This window comes from Acanthisitta chloris, unplaced genomic scaffold (genome assembly GCF_000695815.1).
Source record: "Acanthisitta chloris isolate BGI_N310 unplaced genomic scaffold, ASM69581v1 scaffold16013, whole genome shotgun sequence".
Lineage (NCBI taxonomy): Eukaryota > Metazoa > Chordata > Aves > Passeriformes > Acanthisittidae > Acanthisitta > Acanthisitta chloris.
Window position 1 is genome coordinate 8358 of NW_008664440.1, and position 18883 is coordinate 27240.

General features: G+C 39.2%; 1 protein-coding gene across 1 annotated transcript; it reads left to right on the plus strand.

The window, feature by feature from the left end:
- The first annotated feature begins 12049 nt into the window (after positions 1 to 12049).
- On the plus strand, positions 12050 to 17314 carry LOC103799064 (carboxymethylenebutenolidase homolog). Its single transcript, XM_009071357.1, has 5 exons — positions 12050 to 12255; positions 12893 to 13000; positions 14899 to 15041; positions 15448 to 15539; positions 17135 to 17314. Exons 1-5 carry the CDS (start codon positions 12050 to 12052, stop codon positions 17312 to 17314), a joined length of 729 nt encoding a protein of 242 aa, XP_009069605.1.
- The last annotated feature ends 1569 nt before the right edge of the window (positions 17315 to 18883 follow it).

The window sequence follows — 18883 nt, forward strand, 5'->3', positions numbered from 1 at the left end:
ATGCCAAACTGGAAAACATCATATATTTCTTGTTTTCATAAGAAAAATAACAAAAAGTCTCTTTTCTTCTTTGTAAAGTTTGCATTTAAGACAAACAGAGAGCCATTTAATAGAGAGCCATTTAGTACAAGAGAAAAGAAACTTAAAAGCATGACAAGGAGGTTATAATCATTGATTTTCAGCTACTGTTGGGAGAACACAGAAAGAAGAGTTCCTTGAAAAGATACCATATCTAAAGAATATGTAGAATTCCTAAGAGCTTTTGAAAGAAGTTTGCAGATTCCCCGTGAGGTTTCCAGGAGTAAGCAACATGGCTGCCAGTAGATCAGTTGTCTGAAATATGAGCATAAGCACATCAAAAACTTACTCTAGAGTGTATGCAAGTGAAATGCGCAGGATTTAGTTTGTATTTAGGGAAGACAGTTGTTTGCCAAACTTCACAAAACCTTTTTATCCCATCAAAGCAGGAAACAAAAACCAGACCTTTTAACAAACCTATATTATAAAAGCATCTTGCATGGTAATCAGGAGCCTTAATTACAAATGCCAAGGCAGGAGCCTGTTGTTTAATTTCTGACTTTCTATTTGCATAGTTCACAAATTCACTAAGGAATGTACAGTTTCATTGCTGTTCTTCTGAGACATGCCATGCTTACCATTTGCTCCCAGTTCACATGATGTGTTGTGAACATGAATTCACAGTTGTCCCTGGGAATTCATTTAGCTCTCAGAGGTTTCAGTTTGGAAATATTGGCATTTATGTCTCTTCTCACAGGAAAGAACTTAACCATGATTGTTGCATAATGTGCAGATATGGTTAACCTATGGGTTTTAACTCTGAGAAACTGAAATGAGCTAGATGTGAATATTTTAGGATAAACACATATCATCAGTCAAATCCATGTGATTAAAAGTCAGTTTTTGTGACACTTTTGAAGAAATTTCGGGGAAAGAGATCTGCAGTGTGCACCGATTTCTGCTTCAAACCAGAGAAGGAGTGTTGAAATTGCTAATAGTACTCTGGTATCTGACTGGAACGATAGGAATCAGGTTTCTGGTTCTGACTCACATGAAAACAGAAGTGGCTGTACAAAGGCAGGATCTCCCAGAGAAGGCAGAGGGTAAGAAGTAGCCATGTGGGCATGGCACTCTCCATGTGAATGGGCATGGTGGAGCAGTAGCTTGAACAAGGATCTCTGACCCAGCACACTTATGTTAAATCTTCAGGGCCACACTGAAGGCGTATGCCTCGGATAGAAAGTCCTGGGTCCTTCCTTCAGAACCAGCGTATCCAAGACTTCCTCCCAAAGTGTTATTCCTATCTCCTTTATATCAGAGTTTTTTCTTTTGTATGGACATTCAGACAAATGTTTCCCATTAATATCAGTCTATCACTCTCTCACAAGAAAGAGTACGTGATGGTAGAGACACATTTATTTCCTTCTGCAGAGAAGATGGCTAATTTCCCTTTTTTTCCCCTCCCACTCTGTCCAGATAACAAACTGGAAGATCATCCACACCCTGGAGAACTTGTTCTTTATTTGCATCTGGACTTATGAGAAGGTTTGCACACAAGGAAAAGAAACTCACTGGGGTCTGGCTTGGTAAAAGCAAGTGGTGATTTCATTATAAAAATAATAAATGGATGGCTCCCTAGGCAAACCTGCAAGCAAGCCAGGCAATCCAGGAGAGCTAATTAACTGTGGTGGATACTGTTGGTCTCTTTGAAGAACCAGGTGACTGGGGATTTGATTCCAGCTTGAGGTTTCAAGTTTGGGTTGGTTTTTCCTCCTGAACAAGGAGAACAGGCTGTAATGAACAGAGGAGCTTGTCCTGAGGTCTGAGCTGCAGGTCAAGACAGGTCTTTGGAAGGGACCTGCCTTTTAGTAGCTGCTTAGAGTGGAACATTATGAAGGACTGAATAAAGTGGCCCTAAGGTTTTTGCTTAATGGCCTATAACTTGCCAACTCTCTGAGATCTTTTTGTGGGTCTGTCAGGAAACTGAGGTCCATTTGCTTCAGCCCAGAAGGAAGCAGCATGCTGGAAATTGTCAGGTACTGGAAATGCTAATATCAGCCCTTTAGAGCAAAGATGCAAAGACCTTGAAGTTTCCTACTTAGGCTCATGCTATTTTCTTGCTGAAACCTCCAGTTTGAAACTCACTAATTCACAGATTAGCTGTGGAAGAGCAAGCTTGGGAGTTCACTCTTGGCACAGCTGCTTCAGCACAAACAGCACATGAAAAAGTTTGAACTCTCAGGTTGGGCAGGGGGAAACAACCTCTTCCACAGCATGATGTTTGATGCCACAGACAGCAGACATCCTCTCTGAACCAGGTAGTGTGGGCAGTGACTGCAGCATGGTTGGCCTCTCTGTGCCAAGTGTTCCCTTGCACATGGAATGTACACTGTACATGTGCCTGTCCTGGGCAGCGCAGGGCAGGATTCACATGCGGGGCTGCCCCTTTCCCTGCCAGGACCCCTTTTGTCTTATGAGACCCTCCATTACATGTTTACTCCAGCTCAGAGAGTCCTAGAAACTCATTGTATTCAAATGGCATAGACTGTAGGATAGGTACACAGACTCAACCATTTGCAGGATTACACTGAAACATAATTTTTTTCTGCTAGGCCAAAGTTCATGATTTTAGAAATAGGATAAGAACAGGTGCTCTCTGCAAATGTATTTAACAAAGTCCCTTGATTGCTCTGAAGTGATTTATGTATGGTAATTACCTTGTTATATAATTAAAAGCTCTTATATGTACTTTCCTTAAACTTGTTTCTTTGATGTTGCATTTGGGCGTCTGTATTATTTTGTGGGATACAGTCCAAAGCTGCCTGGATACAGTCCAAGATTGCTAACACATAGACATATTTGCAAAACAGGACTTTTAAAGTCAAGAAAACAAGGGTAAAAGCTATTTTTTCCTGGCACTCTGTTTTAAGTTTTGGAGTTTAAAACACTGATTTAGTATAGTCATTTTTTGCCAGATTTATTCAGTAATCAGTGAGCCTAGCAAACAGTTCCCCTTTTTCCAGTTAGGAAAAAAACCCCTAAATGTTCACATAGAAGATGTATAACCTGTGTGGGATCATATGTAAGTGGAAATGTTGGGGTTCTCTTGGCTTTAAAAACAATGTCTTGGAAAATCTCAGCCAAATCAAACTGTTCAAGTGCACCCTGGGAGTTTACAGAGGAGAGGCCAGATTTCTACTCATGAAAGGTACCTCTCCAGAAAAGTGGGATAAAAGTGGGAACACATACCAAATAAAGAATGAAAAAGAAAAAAAGAAAAAGAAAAAGAAAAAGAAAAAGAAAAAGAAAAAGAAAAAGAAAAAGAAAAAGAAAAAGAAAAAGAAAAAGAAAAAGAAAAAGAAAAAGAAAAAGAAAAAGAAAAAGAAAAAGAAAAAGAAAAAGAAAAAGAAAAAGAAAAAGAAAAAGAAAAAGAAAAAGAAAAAGAAAAAGAAAAAGAAAAAGAAAAAGAAAAAGAAAAAGAAAAAGAAAAAGAAAAAGAAAAAGAAAAAGAAAAAGAAAAAGAAAAAGAAAAAGAAAAAGAAAAAGAAAAAGAAAAAGAAAAAGAAAAAGAAAAAGAAAAAGAAAAAGAAAAAGAAAAAGAAAAAGAAAAAGAAAAAGAAAAAGAAAAAGAAAAAGAAAAAGAAAAAGAAAAAGAAAAAGAAAAAGAAAAAGAAAAAGAAAAAGAAAAAGAAAAAGAAAAAGAAAAAGAAAAAGAAAAAGAAAAAGAAAAAGAAAAAGAAAAAGAAAAAGAAAAAGAAAAAGAAAAAGAAAAAGAAAAAGAAAAAGAAAAAGAAAAAGAAAAAGAAAAAGAAAAAGAAAAAGAAAAAGAAAAAGAAAAAGAAAAAGAAAAAGAAAAAGAAAAAGAAAAAGAAAAAGAAAAAGAAAAAGAAAAAGAAAAAGAAAAAGAAAAAGAAAAAGAAAAAGAAAAAGAAAAAGAAAAAGAAAAAGAAAAAGAAAAAGAAAAAGAAAAAGAAAAAGAAAAAGAAAAAGAAAAAGAAAAAGAAAAAGAAAAAGAAAAAGAAAAAGAAAAAAGGACTTATGCCCTGGAAAAAACATTTTATGGGGAAAATTCTGCATACAAAATTCAGCTTTCAATGACTAAATATATGGAATGAATTAATCCTTGAAAGTCATAGTCTGAATGGTAGATATCTGAAAAAAAAAAGTACTTTTTAGTCATTTCTGGATTTTGAATTTTTATAGTTTTAGACAACAAGACAAAATATTTCATAAGAAAAAACACTATGCATATTTTTAAATTGTGCGCAAAGCAGATGTTCATTTTTTTAAAGAAGGAAATCAGCTCTTAGTCCATGCAATTATCCATGTACTCTTAATTCTATTGCCTTGCTCATGTCTGCATTCATAGTGTTCAGTGCAACAGTGATGCTGCCTTTGATCTGGGGTACCTATTGTGAAGCTCCAAAATGTACTGTTTTCTCTATATATTGCTATTAATTTTCATTATTATTTGGACTCATGTGCCTTGTGCTGAAATTCCATTAAAAGTGTTTCTTAATAAAGTGACAAGCTACTGAATAACCTGGAAACACCTGGACTGTGTTAGGTAATTTTAATAAGCCTCTTTGCATGTCACCCGCAATATTAGAATAGTTTTCCTGTTATTGCTTTGCCATAATTAAAGTTATACTCCACCCTTTTTCTATAAAGTTCAGAAAGCACACCCTCTGAAATCCCACAAGTTCTTTCATCAAAAGTAGGAAATTTGAGACTAAACATTTACAGGTTTTTTTAGACAAAAATTAATCCAAGTCTGGCATGAGAAACCCAGAAGATGTTGGGTCAACCGGTTCTACATTGCCAACTAGCAAACTAGCAACAAAACTATTGAAAACCATAATTTGTAGATCATCCTTCTGCCCCTGTGGTCAGAGCCATACTTTTGATTTTAGGTAGATAAGTACTTGTATGCTCTGAGAGCTGACCCTAGCTTACCCAAAAGAAAAACAGGACACTTAGAGGGATATTAAAAGGGATAACCAGAAACTAGTTGATGCCAGTGAGCTTCAAATAACATACAGAAATGGAGTAGAGTGGAAAGCCAGGAGAGGGGGTGGATGGAGAAGGACAAAGGGGAGAGATGATGACAGACTGAGTCAATTATTTTTTAGCAGCAAATATAATCACAAGGGAGTGGAAGCATGGTGAGAGATGCGAAGATTTATAGTGAAGAAGTAGCAATCACCCTGGCCTGGGTCCTGGTGCCCTGTGAGGAGCAACGGGTGCTCTGATCAGTGCAGAGAACATGGTCATGCCTGCCAATGATGCACCAGATGAAGTAGATAAGGTCACTCCCACAGAGGACAGACTTCGGAGCCTTTCTTCTTAGGCACATAGGAAAGCATGGGAAAGAGCAGGGATATGGCTCACTACTAACCAAATCAGAGGATTCATTGGAGATTTTTTGTAATGCTCCAGGCAAAGGCAGCCATGAACTCCAGAGTACCATGCTAGGTAAATGGTAAAGAACAAAGTCGTACCGGTGAGACTAGTTTTTGCTAGTGACAGAGAAAGTAGCTGTACATGGTAAGCTTCCCACCAAGCCTTGACTTGCAGTAACAAGAGCTGGCCTGATTTCCAATGGTCTTCAATCAAATACTGGCTAGAGACCAAAGCCAGAAACTTGAAATATTAAATCAGATTTATCAGAAATATATTTCTTCCCTCCCAGTAGATAAGTTTAGCCTTTTACTAGATGGAAGGAAAGGAATCAGGATAGCACACAGAAAAAAATACCACCAAACCAATCTCCAAATTACAAGCACACTAATAAGACTCTCTTTTCAGTGATGTGAGAGAGAATAGCTCTGCTCCTCTCTTGTAGCCACCCCAAAGGATTCCTCTTGCGCTCAAGGTAGATGTTGGGTACAGATGGCATTACAGCTGTCTCTGCAGAGCTGCAGTGTTCTGACCCCATCCCATTATGCCTCTAATCTAGCTCTTCCTGAGAACTTCTCCACCAGCTCCTCACAACATACTCTCAGCAGTGGTAACCTCTTAACAAGGATGCTATCACTAGCAGGAGAGGAGGAAAGAGGAGACCTATCATAAAAACAGAGAGGAGCCTCTCTGTCCCTCTTGCCTCATCTGCAGCTTCTAGGCTGCAAGCAGAGCAACACTTATTATAGATGCTTGGAACAGATTTTTTACAACATAAATGCATTTGTAATGATTTCAACTGTCTGACAAGTCTGTTGTTACCAGCAGTACTCCAAATACTGTACCAGGTGACTGTAAATGGGGCATGTTTAGGCCTGTCCATTTATTTCTCCATCTGACTTTCACTTCTGCACTAGATGCCACCAGAGTACTTGACTTTCTGAGTTTTTGTCTATCAGTATTTGTCTGGGAGAGAATACCTTTCTATTTTGCCTCGGGACAGCAGGTTTTCATATCCCTGGATTTTGTTTCTTATATTAACATACAGCTAAAATTGCCAGCAGCCAACAACTGTGACAGTTTACTTTGCGGTTTTGTTCCACACCCATTTCTATAGAACCAGGAGGAGCAATTGGAGAAGCATTGGTGCAAACCTTCACAAAAAAAAGAAATAAACCCAACCAAAACCAGGCTGTGTGTTTCAGGTGAAGGAGAAATTTCACCACCCTGTGTTTGAACAAGTAATCTGTCTGTCTTCTTACTTATTTTTTTTTTACCCTAAAAATAGAGATGTTCACAGCAGATATAAAAAAAATTACTGTATAAGTTTCTTGAGGCTGCAGGAAATGCACAGGTGCAATGACCTCCATAATCCTGAGTCCATTACAGAGATGATTGTACCTTACAGGGAAAGAAACAGTCTCCAAGTATGGGAGATCTAAATGATAAAGGGTTTGAAGGTCAAACATAATCACAGTGTTCAGGCAAAGGCTTCATTACAGCAGAGTGAGTCCTTTGCTCTCCTTTCACCCTAACCACCCCAAGGCTGGGCACCAAGACAGGATTTACAGTCATGAGATGCATGTGGGATCAGATGTAGTCTTCTGATGGCTGAGTCTGTTCCACAGGGGATGTGGACGCATCTGGGTTTTTGGGGGAGCAAGGTAGGAAGACAGTACCTCAATACTAACCCAGATTGGGTTAGACAAGGTCAAGCAAGATGCCATTAATATCAAAGTATAAACCATATCTTTTCAGTGAACATAAGCAATCTTTTTAATGGTTTCCTGTACAATCCTGAAGTGCAAAGCTACTGACAGGTAAGACAGGACAAACACCCTCTTTCTGGTCATGACAGACCTTAATTTTGAATTGTGTGTACCTCCCACAGCATTCAGAGGTTGGACTCACTCTGCCTGGGTGATTATGCACTCAGCACAGCAATCCACACCTGCACTAGGTGGGTTGACTGCCATTAAACTCTGTGATCAGCACAGCTAGTGGCATCTAGGGGACTACCCATTTCATTCTAAAGGAGACACTTATGGAGTGTGAATCATACCCTAAATCTTGATGACGACTGTAGGAGTGTAGACACCTTGCTGACATGTAGACATCATCATTGTAAATGTCTGGAGTTTGGTGAACTGACTCTATCCATCAGCTGTTTTACACAGTCCTCTGATTACACAGTGGTCAGTACCACACAGCATTGCTGAGAATCTGCAGGGTGACTGTGGGACTTGTTTGTCATTTACACTTATGATCAAAAGATCTTTATTGATCTTTATTGATCTTTGACTTGAAATTTCATTGTCATTTTCCTTCAGCTCTTTTGCCTCTCTCTTTCCTCCCCCCAACATGCACACACACTCAAACTCCAGTGAAAGCTGTAGTACACATCAGCCTGAGGGCTATGTTAATGTTCCTTGCATACAGTGCCATTATGGAAATAAGAATGGAAAATTTCAACGAGCCACTACAGAATCAAATCTTCCTCACTTGTTGAAAGCAAGTCTAATCAAAAATAACCTGGAACACTTTTCAACTTGTTGGGAATACTTGTGGGTGTGGTTGTAATATATTTAATCTATACGCTAGGGAGACGTCCCTAATTTTTTATGTTGCAAGTTTGCTGGAACAGATTCACCTTTATTCGCCTCAAATTCCATTAAAGACACTTATTATGGACAACAAAAGCACATGAATATTCTTCAAGAAAATGCATCTCTGAATTTAAAAAAACATCAGCAAATGCACCACTGATGCTAAATGTCTCAGTTATAAGTGCTGAGGTCTAAAACCTCTGCAGTGTCTTAAATGGCTTCATCACACACATCATAGTGTAGTACAGTGTTTGGTTGCATCTTTCTTTCTGAATTTCTTAATAATAAATAAATAAAAGGTAGAGTAAAGGCAACTGATGAGGAGCCTGTTGCACCCTGCCTCTCTGCATGATCTGTCCCCACCCCTTCCGTTCAGGATGACTGCTGTGCTAAGCCTCTCCTCCTCACTTCCCAATCCCAAAGTCTGCAGAAGACTTGAAGAGCACCTGGAAACTGGATGGGCAGCACCAGAAGCAAAACTATCAGCAGAACTGGTTTTCTTCTTTTTGTGTTTAGAGAAATCTGGCTGTTGTCTCACTGATCAGAAGAAGCAAGCTGGACTAAAACAGGATCCTGCACTCCAGGTATGTGATGCCAAACTGGTCCATAAAGACTTAGTTGGCAGCAGAGACAGGATAACCACTTTTAGCTGTGCTGAAAATTTCAGAAAAATCTGAAATTGCTACACAATAATATAGAGCTCTTTGAAAAGGCATGAAACATGCAGCAAAACCTGCTCCTTTAAAGACAGACAATTATTTTGGTTTCAGTAAAAAAATTGCACAAAGACAAGTATCAAGGAGTGCATAAGGTGAAGATAAAGGCTGTCAGCTTTGGGTAAGACTGGATTTCATTTTGAGTCCTTGCTACAAGCTGTGGCACAGCAGTAGCTCTGAGGACACTAGTCCATCAGTAGGAAGTTTGCATTAAAGGATTATAATAATTTTTTTTCCTTTATGGTAATGAATTTCCATACTTTTTCTTCTTTGGTCCGTTGAGCACTTAGCATTGAAATGAATTATTGCTGGCATTTAAAACGGTTTATTGCTTGACCCAGCAAAAGGGCAGAGATGTCACATCTTGGCATCAGTAGTTCAAGGTCCTGCCAAACAGCACAGCACATTGAGGTCACGTGTTCCTTACTTGCTTTCTTAGAAGTGGAGATTATCCTTAGGAATATCTTTGCCTCTGTTTCACCTGGTTGTTTTTTTTAAAGATTTTTAACCTCGCTTTGCAAGTATGGATTTGTTTTTTCCTATTGAAAACTAAGACTTAGCAGAATTTAACCATGTGATTTGTTGCTCCCAAGAAATATAGCAGTTCATCTCTGTCCCACCACTCAAGGGAGCCTACCTTTTCTTTATGATGATAGTAACTAACTCTCCTCATTTTTTATGTGACTTGCATGAAAGCTGAATGCTATCAAGTCACCCAGGGAATAGCAGGACCACTTTAGAGAAGGAGAAGCTATAAGAATGCCTTCTCTTAAGGAGCAGGATGAAGGTGAAGGATGACAGCTGATTCATAGATATCAGTCTTTTTTTCCATGTTAGCAGATGTCAGTTTTTTCCGTGTTCCCACCAGGCTCTGCATCTCCTCTGTGCTGGAGCTCAATGATAAGGAGTGGGGTATAAAGGCAAGATGCTGCCTGCATGGAACTGTGCCACAGGGAAAGCAGGAAAAGGAAAAGTGTAATGGCTGAAATTGGTGGGAAGCGGGAATGAGGTGAGGCATGATAGGTAGGAAATATCCTGGCTTGTTGCTTTGCCACACCACGTTGCGTGGGACAAAACAGGCGGGAGCAAAAAAAGTTTCTGACTGAACAGGATCCCATCAAACTTCTAAGCAGTCCAGGTGTGGCTGACTATTTGCTAACGTTCTTCTTCTCAGCCTGGTACCTGGGGAGGAGCCAGCTGGCTGGGTCTCAGTGAATACAGGCCAAAAGAATGGTTGCTGGGAAGCAACCAACAGATAGGGAGTAGGCTATTTCACAAGTATTGCATAGCTTCATACCTCCTAAACACTACTTCCTTGAAGGGGACACCATAGGTTGTGCCCTTCTGAACAAAAGACCTTAGTGGAGTAAGACTGGGGCTGCCATCTTAGAAGGCAGTATTGTTAGCTATCTTTGGGAGTGCCTGTGGTTTCTCCAGGCAGCCTCTTGCACTTCAACAACCTCATTCATCTTAGGTTATAAAAAGAGAGGCTGGAAGCGCTTCTGCATGAACAGATCTCTCGAGTATTTTCAGGCACTTCAAGTATTATGGGGAGTTTAAACTAGGACATACTATCCCATGCATGTCACAACTTCCACTTACATATTATGCCAACAGTGATGGTTTTAGTCCCAAAGATCAGGCTATTTCATGCTTCCTAGCACCAACCGGACATTGAGTTGTTGAGAAAAGTGGGAGAACAATTAACAAATGTAATCGGCTTTGGGTTATCAGCAGAGGGGATTACTAATGATGCACAATCATGCGCCTCATGGCATCTGAAGCAGCTTGAATCTTGCAGTAAAGCCACATTTGCACAGTTCCTGTGTCTCTACTCCACACTATCAGACAAGAGTTATGGTTATATTCAAGTGTATTTGCTCAGCCTCAGTGCTCCCCCTGCCAAATCTGGCAGCAGCAGCCCCAGGTTTTGGAGAGGATGAGGAAGAACAGTGTCTATGCACTATAATTGTTGGCTGATTATCTTAGGTATAAAGCGGTATAAATGCATATAAAATTTGGATGCTGTTATTGAGCCTGTGTGATTCATGCAAACTGGGAAGTGTTGTGTAAGGCATAAGCAAGTGGTGAGTCTCTGTGGCATCAGCTCTGTTCTTCAGTCTGTCTGCACTGTGATTCCAAACGTGCCTCTATTGCCTAGGCAAAATTTCACATTGTGAATTCTAGCCCTCTGCTGCTCTGTAGTTAATGGAGAGCAGAGGAAGGTATCCTTTTTACCAGAATTTGCTGCACTTCTGGAAAGACTAGATAGTTTAATGGAGTACATGACAAAGCAAACTAAAATAATAGGCTGGTGTAGAAATGATGAAGCAGAGAGAGTCATAATGTATATGCATCTGTACTGTATCCCCAAGGACAGTTTCAAAGTCGGTACATGACTAGGAAATGCTGCTATTTACAATGCCCCTGCAGACTTAATTGGATTTCTTGTATAGATGCATTGTAACACTACTTTTAATTACAGGATCACAATCTACTTTTTGCACCGAGTCCATTCCAAGCTCCTGACACAGAGAGTGAGAACAACTTTTGACTTTAATCTGTCTAGCACATCTACTGGCTCATTGTCTGTAATTGCCACTTTTGGAGAAGGAACAAAACCAAATATTCTCACATATTCTGAATGAGGTTTGCATGTATGCTTGTTTTCTTGCAATCCTCTTTAAAGGGCATAGGAGCCCAAGGCATTGGAATCTAGTTTACAAATTCATTAAGTGCAGTCCTTCACTAACTGCACCCAATACATTGGCTCCCAGAACTGCTGAGATGCTGCTACAGAAAGCACAGATTAGCTAGCAGGTACCAGCACTGAGAGAAGCACTGAACACGGTAATGTAGCAGTTGAGGTCCTTACAAATAATTCAGAGAAACCAGCACGGGACTCCCCATGCAGACAAGCGTGATGGCCCTGTGCTTCAGGAGAGAGTGATATTTGAAGCCATATGGCTTCACACCAGTGCTGACAGAGCTGCATGGGTGCAAAACAAAAGTGATATGAGTGTCGAGACCTACATGTGCAGGTTGTTTGTAATTTTATAACTTTGGTTTTGGTGTTTCTCTTCATTCTTATCTTAATAACACATAAATGACTAAGAGCCGTTCTGCACTGGAACATTGCTTTTGCTTTTTTCTACTTTCTCCTTTCAGACAAGGATATAAATGTTATTTACAGAAGTTATTGAACAACTTTCTGTACACTGTACTTGCTTTATTTGCCCTTAAAAATTTGTGTTAACAAATTATTTTTTCTTCCTTGCTGTCTTTTTTCCCCTTTTTTTAGGTTTTCAAATGGCTGATCCTTTTCTATATAATACTGGAGAAAGAGCTCGCTATGGGTGCCTTGGGCATGAAGTACAAATTGAGTACCTTAAAGCATATGTTTGTGGACCAACTTTTTTAACAGACAAAGCTGTGATTGTTGTTCATGATGTATTTGGATGGCGGTTCCCAGATATTAGATTCATAGTCGATTTCATTGCACGTCATGGATACATGTGAGCGACTTTATTTCCTATCTACCTCTTAAATGCTCTGATAGACCACCAGGCCCAAAGCTAGGCATGGCATATGATGTTTCGCACACACATAGGACAACCATGCCATTTCAGTCTGAATAGGAAGAAAAAAGCAAGGGGACAAAACATTTCCATCAAACCACCAAATCTACTAAGACTGACCCCATCAAAAATGGCTACCTGAGCACAAAGTGGCAAGGAGAGTCATGAAGTGCCAGTGTTTGTGCTTATGTAGCAGCGTGGGTGATCAGGAGATAGATGTTGGTATTTATTTTAAATTGTATAGGCTTTTCAGAACCAAACATTTAAACATTTGTTTTAGTTTTTAATAGCAAAGAGGTATAGATGTGTTTATATAGAATCAGGAGGGTTGCTTAATACCTTTACTTTTGTATTAAGTGTGTCTAAGGAAATAATGAGTCTTTATATGTGGGGATTTTTTTCCACGCTAAGACATGTACTCTGCTGGTTGCCAGAATAGGATGAGTAAAGCATGATTCAGATAGTAACCATGTACATGTGTACTCTGGAGTAGAAGACATTAGAAGAAATTTACACATCCACAGATTCTCCCCAACTGGACTTGAAAATTAACTTGATTCCATGTCTCACACAGAGCCATCTGCCCAGACTTCTTCAAGGGGTCAGAACCCTGGAAATCTACTGATCACTGGGGTGACTTTGCTGACTGGATGAAAGACCACGATCCAATGAAAGTAGACAAGTAAGATACATATTCATGTTTGAACTTTAAAAAGCAACCAGCAAACAAGGGGAATTTGTACGAATGTTAACAACAGCACCTCACAGCAGGGCAAGCTGGCTGCACAAACACTACTGCTTATTCTGAGTGATTCTTCTGTGGTTCTGAGCACTGTCTTTGCTGGTATTTGAAAAGGATCATCTGCTCTGTCCATCACTCTGCTTGTTGTCACTGTCTTGTTTCCCTGGGCCCTTTTGTAACTATGTTATACTGGCCATACAGGCTCACAGGGTTTCACAGGCTGTGAAATATCCAGCACTCTCACCCACAAGTGCTGATTCTGCCTCCAGTTCCTCAAGATAAGAAGGAGAATTCTTCTACAACTGCTGATGTTATCTGCCAGTTGTCACTTGCCCATCCTGCTTTCTGCCTTGCAGATAATGATAGGTGCAGATGATATTCTCCTGAGCAACACTCCATAAAACTTTGCAAGACTTCCCAAAAACTAAGATACATCTGATCGACTATACTGGTTTTCTTAGTATGACGTAGAGAGGCCACTATCTGTAGAGCCTAGCAGTGCCTGTAACAAGACTTCCCCGAGTTATGGGAGGCATTACTGTTTCTTTAGCATCTATCACCACAGCCCAAAATTTCAGAAGATGATAGTGAGGCACTGATATCCTATTACTCAGCTACCATCTTGTAAGTCACAAGTTTTCTTCTGACCCTTTCCAGAGGTCCCAGAAGTCATAGCCTAACTTCAACATCTCTCGGCAAAGTTCTTGACCATATAGTTGCAGAAACTGTGACTGAATTTTTTAAAAAGACAATTGACTAACAACTATAAAAAAAACCCTACTCCAAAGACCGAGCAGATACGTGGGCACTGTCTTAATTAAGATATCAGGTCTATGCTGTCTTTTGAGGGTGCACTTGTAGGTGCCCTCAACGTCAGTTCTGTTGCTCTTTCAGAGAACATGGAATCCAACACATGCACGACTTACTTAGTACCTTTCCAAACAAACCAAATCTGAGAAAGCCCATCCATTCACAGAGTGCTCCCTGGCTACAGGCCTAGGACACGATCATCTCTTCATGTCACTCTCATACTCTTTGGCTGTTTTTTTGGCAGCCTAACCAAACTGGTGATGACCATACTAATATACCTAATGCTTGAAAATATAGTAATCAGTATAGGCAGTTTGTATTTAAAATTAATTTCAAACTCTGCAGATAATCAAGAAGATAAAAGTATTGAGGCCTAAGAATTTAGCAATTTAAAAAATATATTTACTTGCTCTTGCCTACATTAACAACAATTTTCATATTTTTTGCACTATACCTCATGCAATACCTGGGTTTTTGTAATATTATAGTTACTGAAAATTTAATCTTGAGTAATTGCTACTTTAGTATAACATTATTGCATGTGGGCTTGGTAGGATATTTTAACATTAACCCATGCAACAGGAATGACATACTCAAGGTAAATCTTTATCTAAATAAGTGGACTCTGTAGAGATAGCACAGTGAAGCTTATCCATTCCTACAGTCCATAATGCAAGATGTTCTACTTGCAGATATGTCTTGTCCTTAGTTGTCCTGTCCTAGACAAAGCGATTCAATTAAAAATTTGCTTATTTTGAAAACAAAGGAGCAGGTGGCAATTCAGGTAAGTATTTAAGTACCTACACCCGCACTTTGCTGAACTAGGACCAGGCATGTTAACTCCCATTTAGAGATAGAAGCCTCTGCTCTGGGCTGACATGTGCTTTTTAATGTAATCCCTGTTTTAAATGATTAGGGGTACAGACACAGGAAAAAAAAATCATGTATCTCTTGTAATTTAATTCTTGAACTGTCAAGTATTGGTTCTGCAATAGATTCCTTAGTTTACTTTTGTTTATATGTCTTAGGGAAGCTGATGTTGTCTTGAAGTATCTAAAGGAACAATGCGGTGCAAAGAAGATTGGTATCGTTGGGTTTTCCTGGGGTGGAATGGCAGTACATCACTTGATGCTGAAAAATCCTCAATTAATCGCTGGGGTGTCCCACTATGGTAGTGTAGAACACATGAAAACTTACTTGGGTTCACATGACTATGCATAGTTTGTAACTCTAGTTACTGCTTTGTAACAATTTCTGTAAATACTCAACTCGAAGGTGAGTTGCAGATTTTTATTATGGTTATTTCAACAGTATACTATATTGGTATAAAAAATTTAAGAATACTTCAAACAAGCAAAAAATTGCTTTTGCGCAAAAATTTTCTAATCTTATTTTAGTGCTTGGAGAGCAAGGAAATATATTTTCCAAATGCTTTTTTTCTCCATTTAAATGGAAACTCTCCGGATCTAAATAATGTACCTAATGAGTAAACTCAAATAAAATTTTGTCTTTTAATTTGCCATTTATCTTGCAAGAACATTAACCTCACTAACAGACTATTTCTCAAAACATTATAGGAATAATTAGAGACTCTGAAGAAAGATATAACTTACTAAATCCCACATTCTTCATTTTTGGTGAGAAAGACCACACTATATCTCTGGATCAGGTAAGCTGTTGTACTGGAAATACATTTTCTTTTCCCAAAGTTCATTTATCCCACACAGAAATCCTTGTTAGAAACAATTTTCTGATACAAAAAAAAAAATAAAATAGAGGGGCTAGATTGTTTTGTTTATAGTCCAGCTTCCTCATATCTTGCTTAGGTTACTCAAAGCTGCTTTTTTTTGAGGTGAGAGATGCAGTAAAGACCAGTCATCAGTCTCTGAGTGCTGGATAAGCAGAGTGTGAAACTGGGCAGGGAGATCCAACTGGTATGAGCCAAGCATCTCAAAAATTTGGATACTACTGCTGTGGATGAGAAATCAGGTAGTTACACCACTGAACCTGGACACTGAATGGAAAAAAAAAAAAAAAGTAGTTTCAGCTTAGTAACTGAACTTTCTGATGATGGGGACCAATGACTAATTGCTTTTGGTCTAAGCAGACAAAATTAACTGTGTCAGAAGAGTGGCCATGAATTTTAGGTTAGATGACAACAACCTGTAGACTCTGTTTTGACTCCTGGCTGCCATCTGTGTTCTGATATGACCCCTACTATAAGCATATCTGAAAGCTTGGATAAATATATGAGTAGGAATATGGTGCCCTCTTCTGTGCATAAATTATTCTTCTTCAGTGACAAGGCTAAAACACCAACTCCAGCACAGCTTGTTGTGTAGGGATAAGGTCTGATCGGGGAACTGGCAGTGTGCTCTGGGAATGCAGAAGACAGTCAATATTTACTTCCATTTGTGTTATTCAGCATGTTGATCTGTACCTCGTATGTGTCTTCTCTGCACAGGGAAACAAATCTTTCACTCTCTGTCCCCATTTTATGGTGAACATGTCTTTTTGCCACAGCACAATTTTACTAAACATGTTTTTTCTGTCATGTGTTACACATTGAAACCATACCTTTCTTTTCTTCTGAAGCTTTCTCTCTGTGCAGATTGAGGATTTTGTCTTTTAATGCAGAATTTTTGTTTCTTGCACGAATACATAGTTTTCTGCACTGAGGAGTAAAGGGTTCAGTGAGGGGAAAACAAAGAACATGAAATAAGTTACAGTGCTGTTTCTAATCTGCACAATGAATAGAATTAAGGTTGAGGAGAAAAATAAGTGTTCATTCTTCTATTTTTTGATTTTTAAATGGAAATAAGCACAAAAATGTGTCTGCAAATGTATACAGGTACATAAACAAAGGATTAGTACTCTATGAAATCATGTGTGTAGTTATCACCAAAGGATTGTGCAGAGGCAGTGTCTTTTTGTTGTACAGTAAACTAAAACAAAACCCCTCTGTGTTTTCTTGAACTCTGTTAGTAAGCCTATCAAAGTAATCTGGACTGGCACAGTCATTAAGGTTTATGGAATATGATCTCTCAAGATCAGAGCTCAAAGTATAGGTTTCGAGCCTGTTCTTTATGGCAATGAGATTTACCAAACCATCTTTGCCAGAACTGTTGAGGTTCTTAGACTCAGCCATACTTAGAGAAAATGTTTGCCTTACATCCCAAAGAGCAGTTTTCTCTATAATAAACAGCAAGTTTGGCAAACTTAAAAAACCTTCACAACATAATGAAAAAACACTTTCTTTTACAGGTCACCTTATTAGAGGAGAAGTTGCAACAGTATTGTAAAGTTCAATATAAAATTAAAGTTTATCCTGGACAAGTTCATGGCTTTGCACAACTGAAACCAGAAGATATGAAACCTGATGATAAACCTTATATTGAAGAAGCTAGAAAGGATATGATTGATTGGATCAAAATGTTTGTTTGACAATAGCAGAAAGGAATGTTAGGCTTCAAGATCAGTCATAGATTACATTTGAGAGAAGAAAACCATCAAGAGGAAAACATCTCATTTTGAAAATTGCCAAAAAAAGGAACATTTTAATTTATAGCTTTAAATTATTTTTTACAATATTTACAGAAGATTGTGAAATGAAAGTTGGACTAAAGGATGATTAGGCATTAAAAAGTTGTTTGAATTTATCTTGCTTTGTATTTGCTTCATTATTTTGCATTATGACATTGATCATAATTATACTGTTTATCCATTTGTCTTTACTAATGAGCATGACTTCATCATGACTTCACTTGAGTAATTTCAGGCTTTATTTTGGTATGATGATTGGTGGCCATAGGTGTTAACATGGAAATACCCTGGGTTTTGCTGTGTATGTTTGTTTGATTTCAATGCCTTGGTAATGACTTGGCAACTAGTGCCTACTCAGAGATTCTCTAAGGAACCTATGTCCCTTTTTATTTTCTATAGTATCTGTCAGTTTCTCACCCTGTTACCTTGTTAATGTTGCTGTGAGTCAAGCCTAGGTATCTACATTATTTTCCTTTTGATATCAGGAATGTCTGGCAGTTTCACACACTGCTATCCTATCAGTGTAGCTATATGGTCACGGCATGATGGTGGCTCATATACTTCAACAGACTGAGTATGTTAAGCAATACTGCTGAGAGAAGAGAAGTCATGAGGCACTGTACAAAATGTGTGCTGCTGAGCCCTCAGGTCTGCCAGCCAGTGTCTGTGTGTCCAGTTGGCACGTCTGTCTTCACCTGTTGGGCAGCTGTGTCAATGGAGGTATGGCTATAGACATGGTGGTGGAGGATGTGCCATAGTTAGAGAGAAAGAAACTCAAAATGGAAAATGCAAGTGTTGTGTTAGAGCCAAGAGAGATGTCCTTTGTAAGCACATGGGTATGTGCCAGGGTGTTTTTTGCATTTTTCTTGTTTGGTTGGTTTTGGATTTTGTTTTTGTTTGTGGCGTTTGTTTTGTTCTGGTTGGTTGGTTGGTTTGGGGTTTTTTTAAAATACCTCCCTGATGATGCTTTGCAACTCTAGCCTGGGTTTCAGGTGGCACCTGGGGGAAGAGCTGCCTCAGTTCAGGAAGGATATTGAGGTGCTGGAGCAGGTCCAGAGAAGAGCAACGAGGCTGGTGAAGGGACTTGAGCACAAGTGCCATGATGAGAGGCTGAGGGAGCTGGGGTTGTTTACCCTGGAGAAGAGGAGGCTCAGGGGAGACCTTATCACCCTCTACAACTCCCTGAAAGGAGGTTGTAGTCAGGTGGGGGTTGGTCTCTTCTCCCAGGCAACCAGCAGTAGGACAAGAGGGCACAGACTCAAGCTGTGCCAGGGGAGGTTGGATATTAGGAAGAGAAATTTTACGGATAGAGTAATTAGGCATTGGAATGTGCTGCCCAGGGAGGTGGTGGATTCACCATCCCTGGAGGTTTTCAAGCTGAGACTGGATGTGGCACTTAGTGCCATGGTCTAGTGACGACGGTAGGGTTGGACTCAATGGTCCTTTAGGTCTCTTCCAACCAGGTTGATT

Bases quoted from the DNA above. Each gene is read 5' to 3' on its own strand.
- LOC103799064 (XM_009071357.1), top strand. From the start codon at position 12,050: ATGGCTGATCCTTTTCTATATAATACTGGAGAAAGAGCTCGCTATGGG. The intron at 13,001-14,898 runs GTAAGATACATA...TATATGTCTTAG, and splicing joins GATCCAATGAAAGTAGACAA to GGAAGCTGATGTTGTCTTGA. The intron at 15,540-17,134 runs GTAAGCTGTTGT...TTTCTTTTACAG, and splicing joins ACACTATATCTCTGGATCAG to GTCACCTTATTAGAGGAGAA.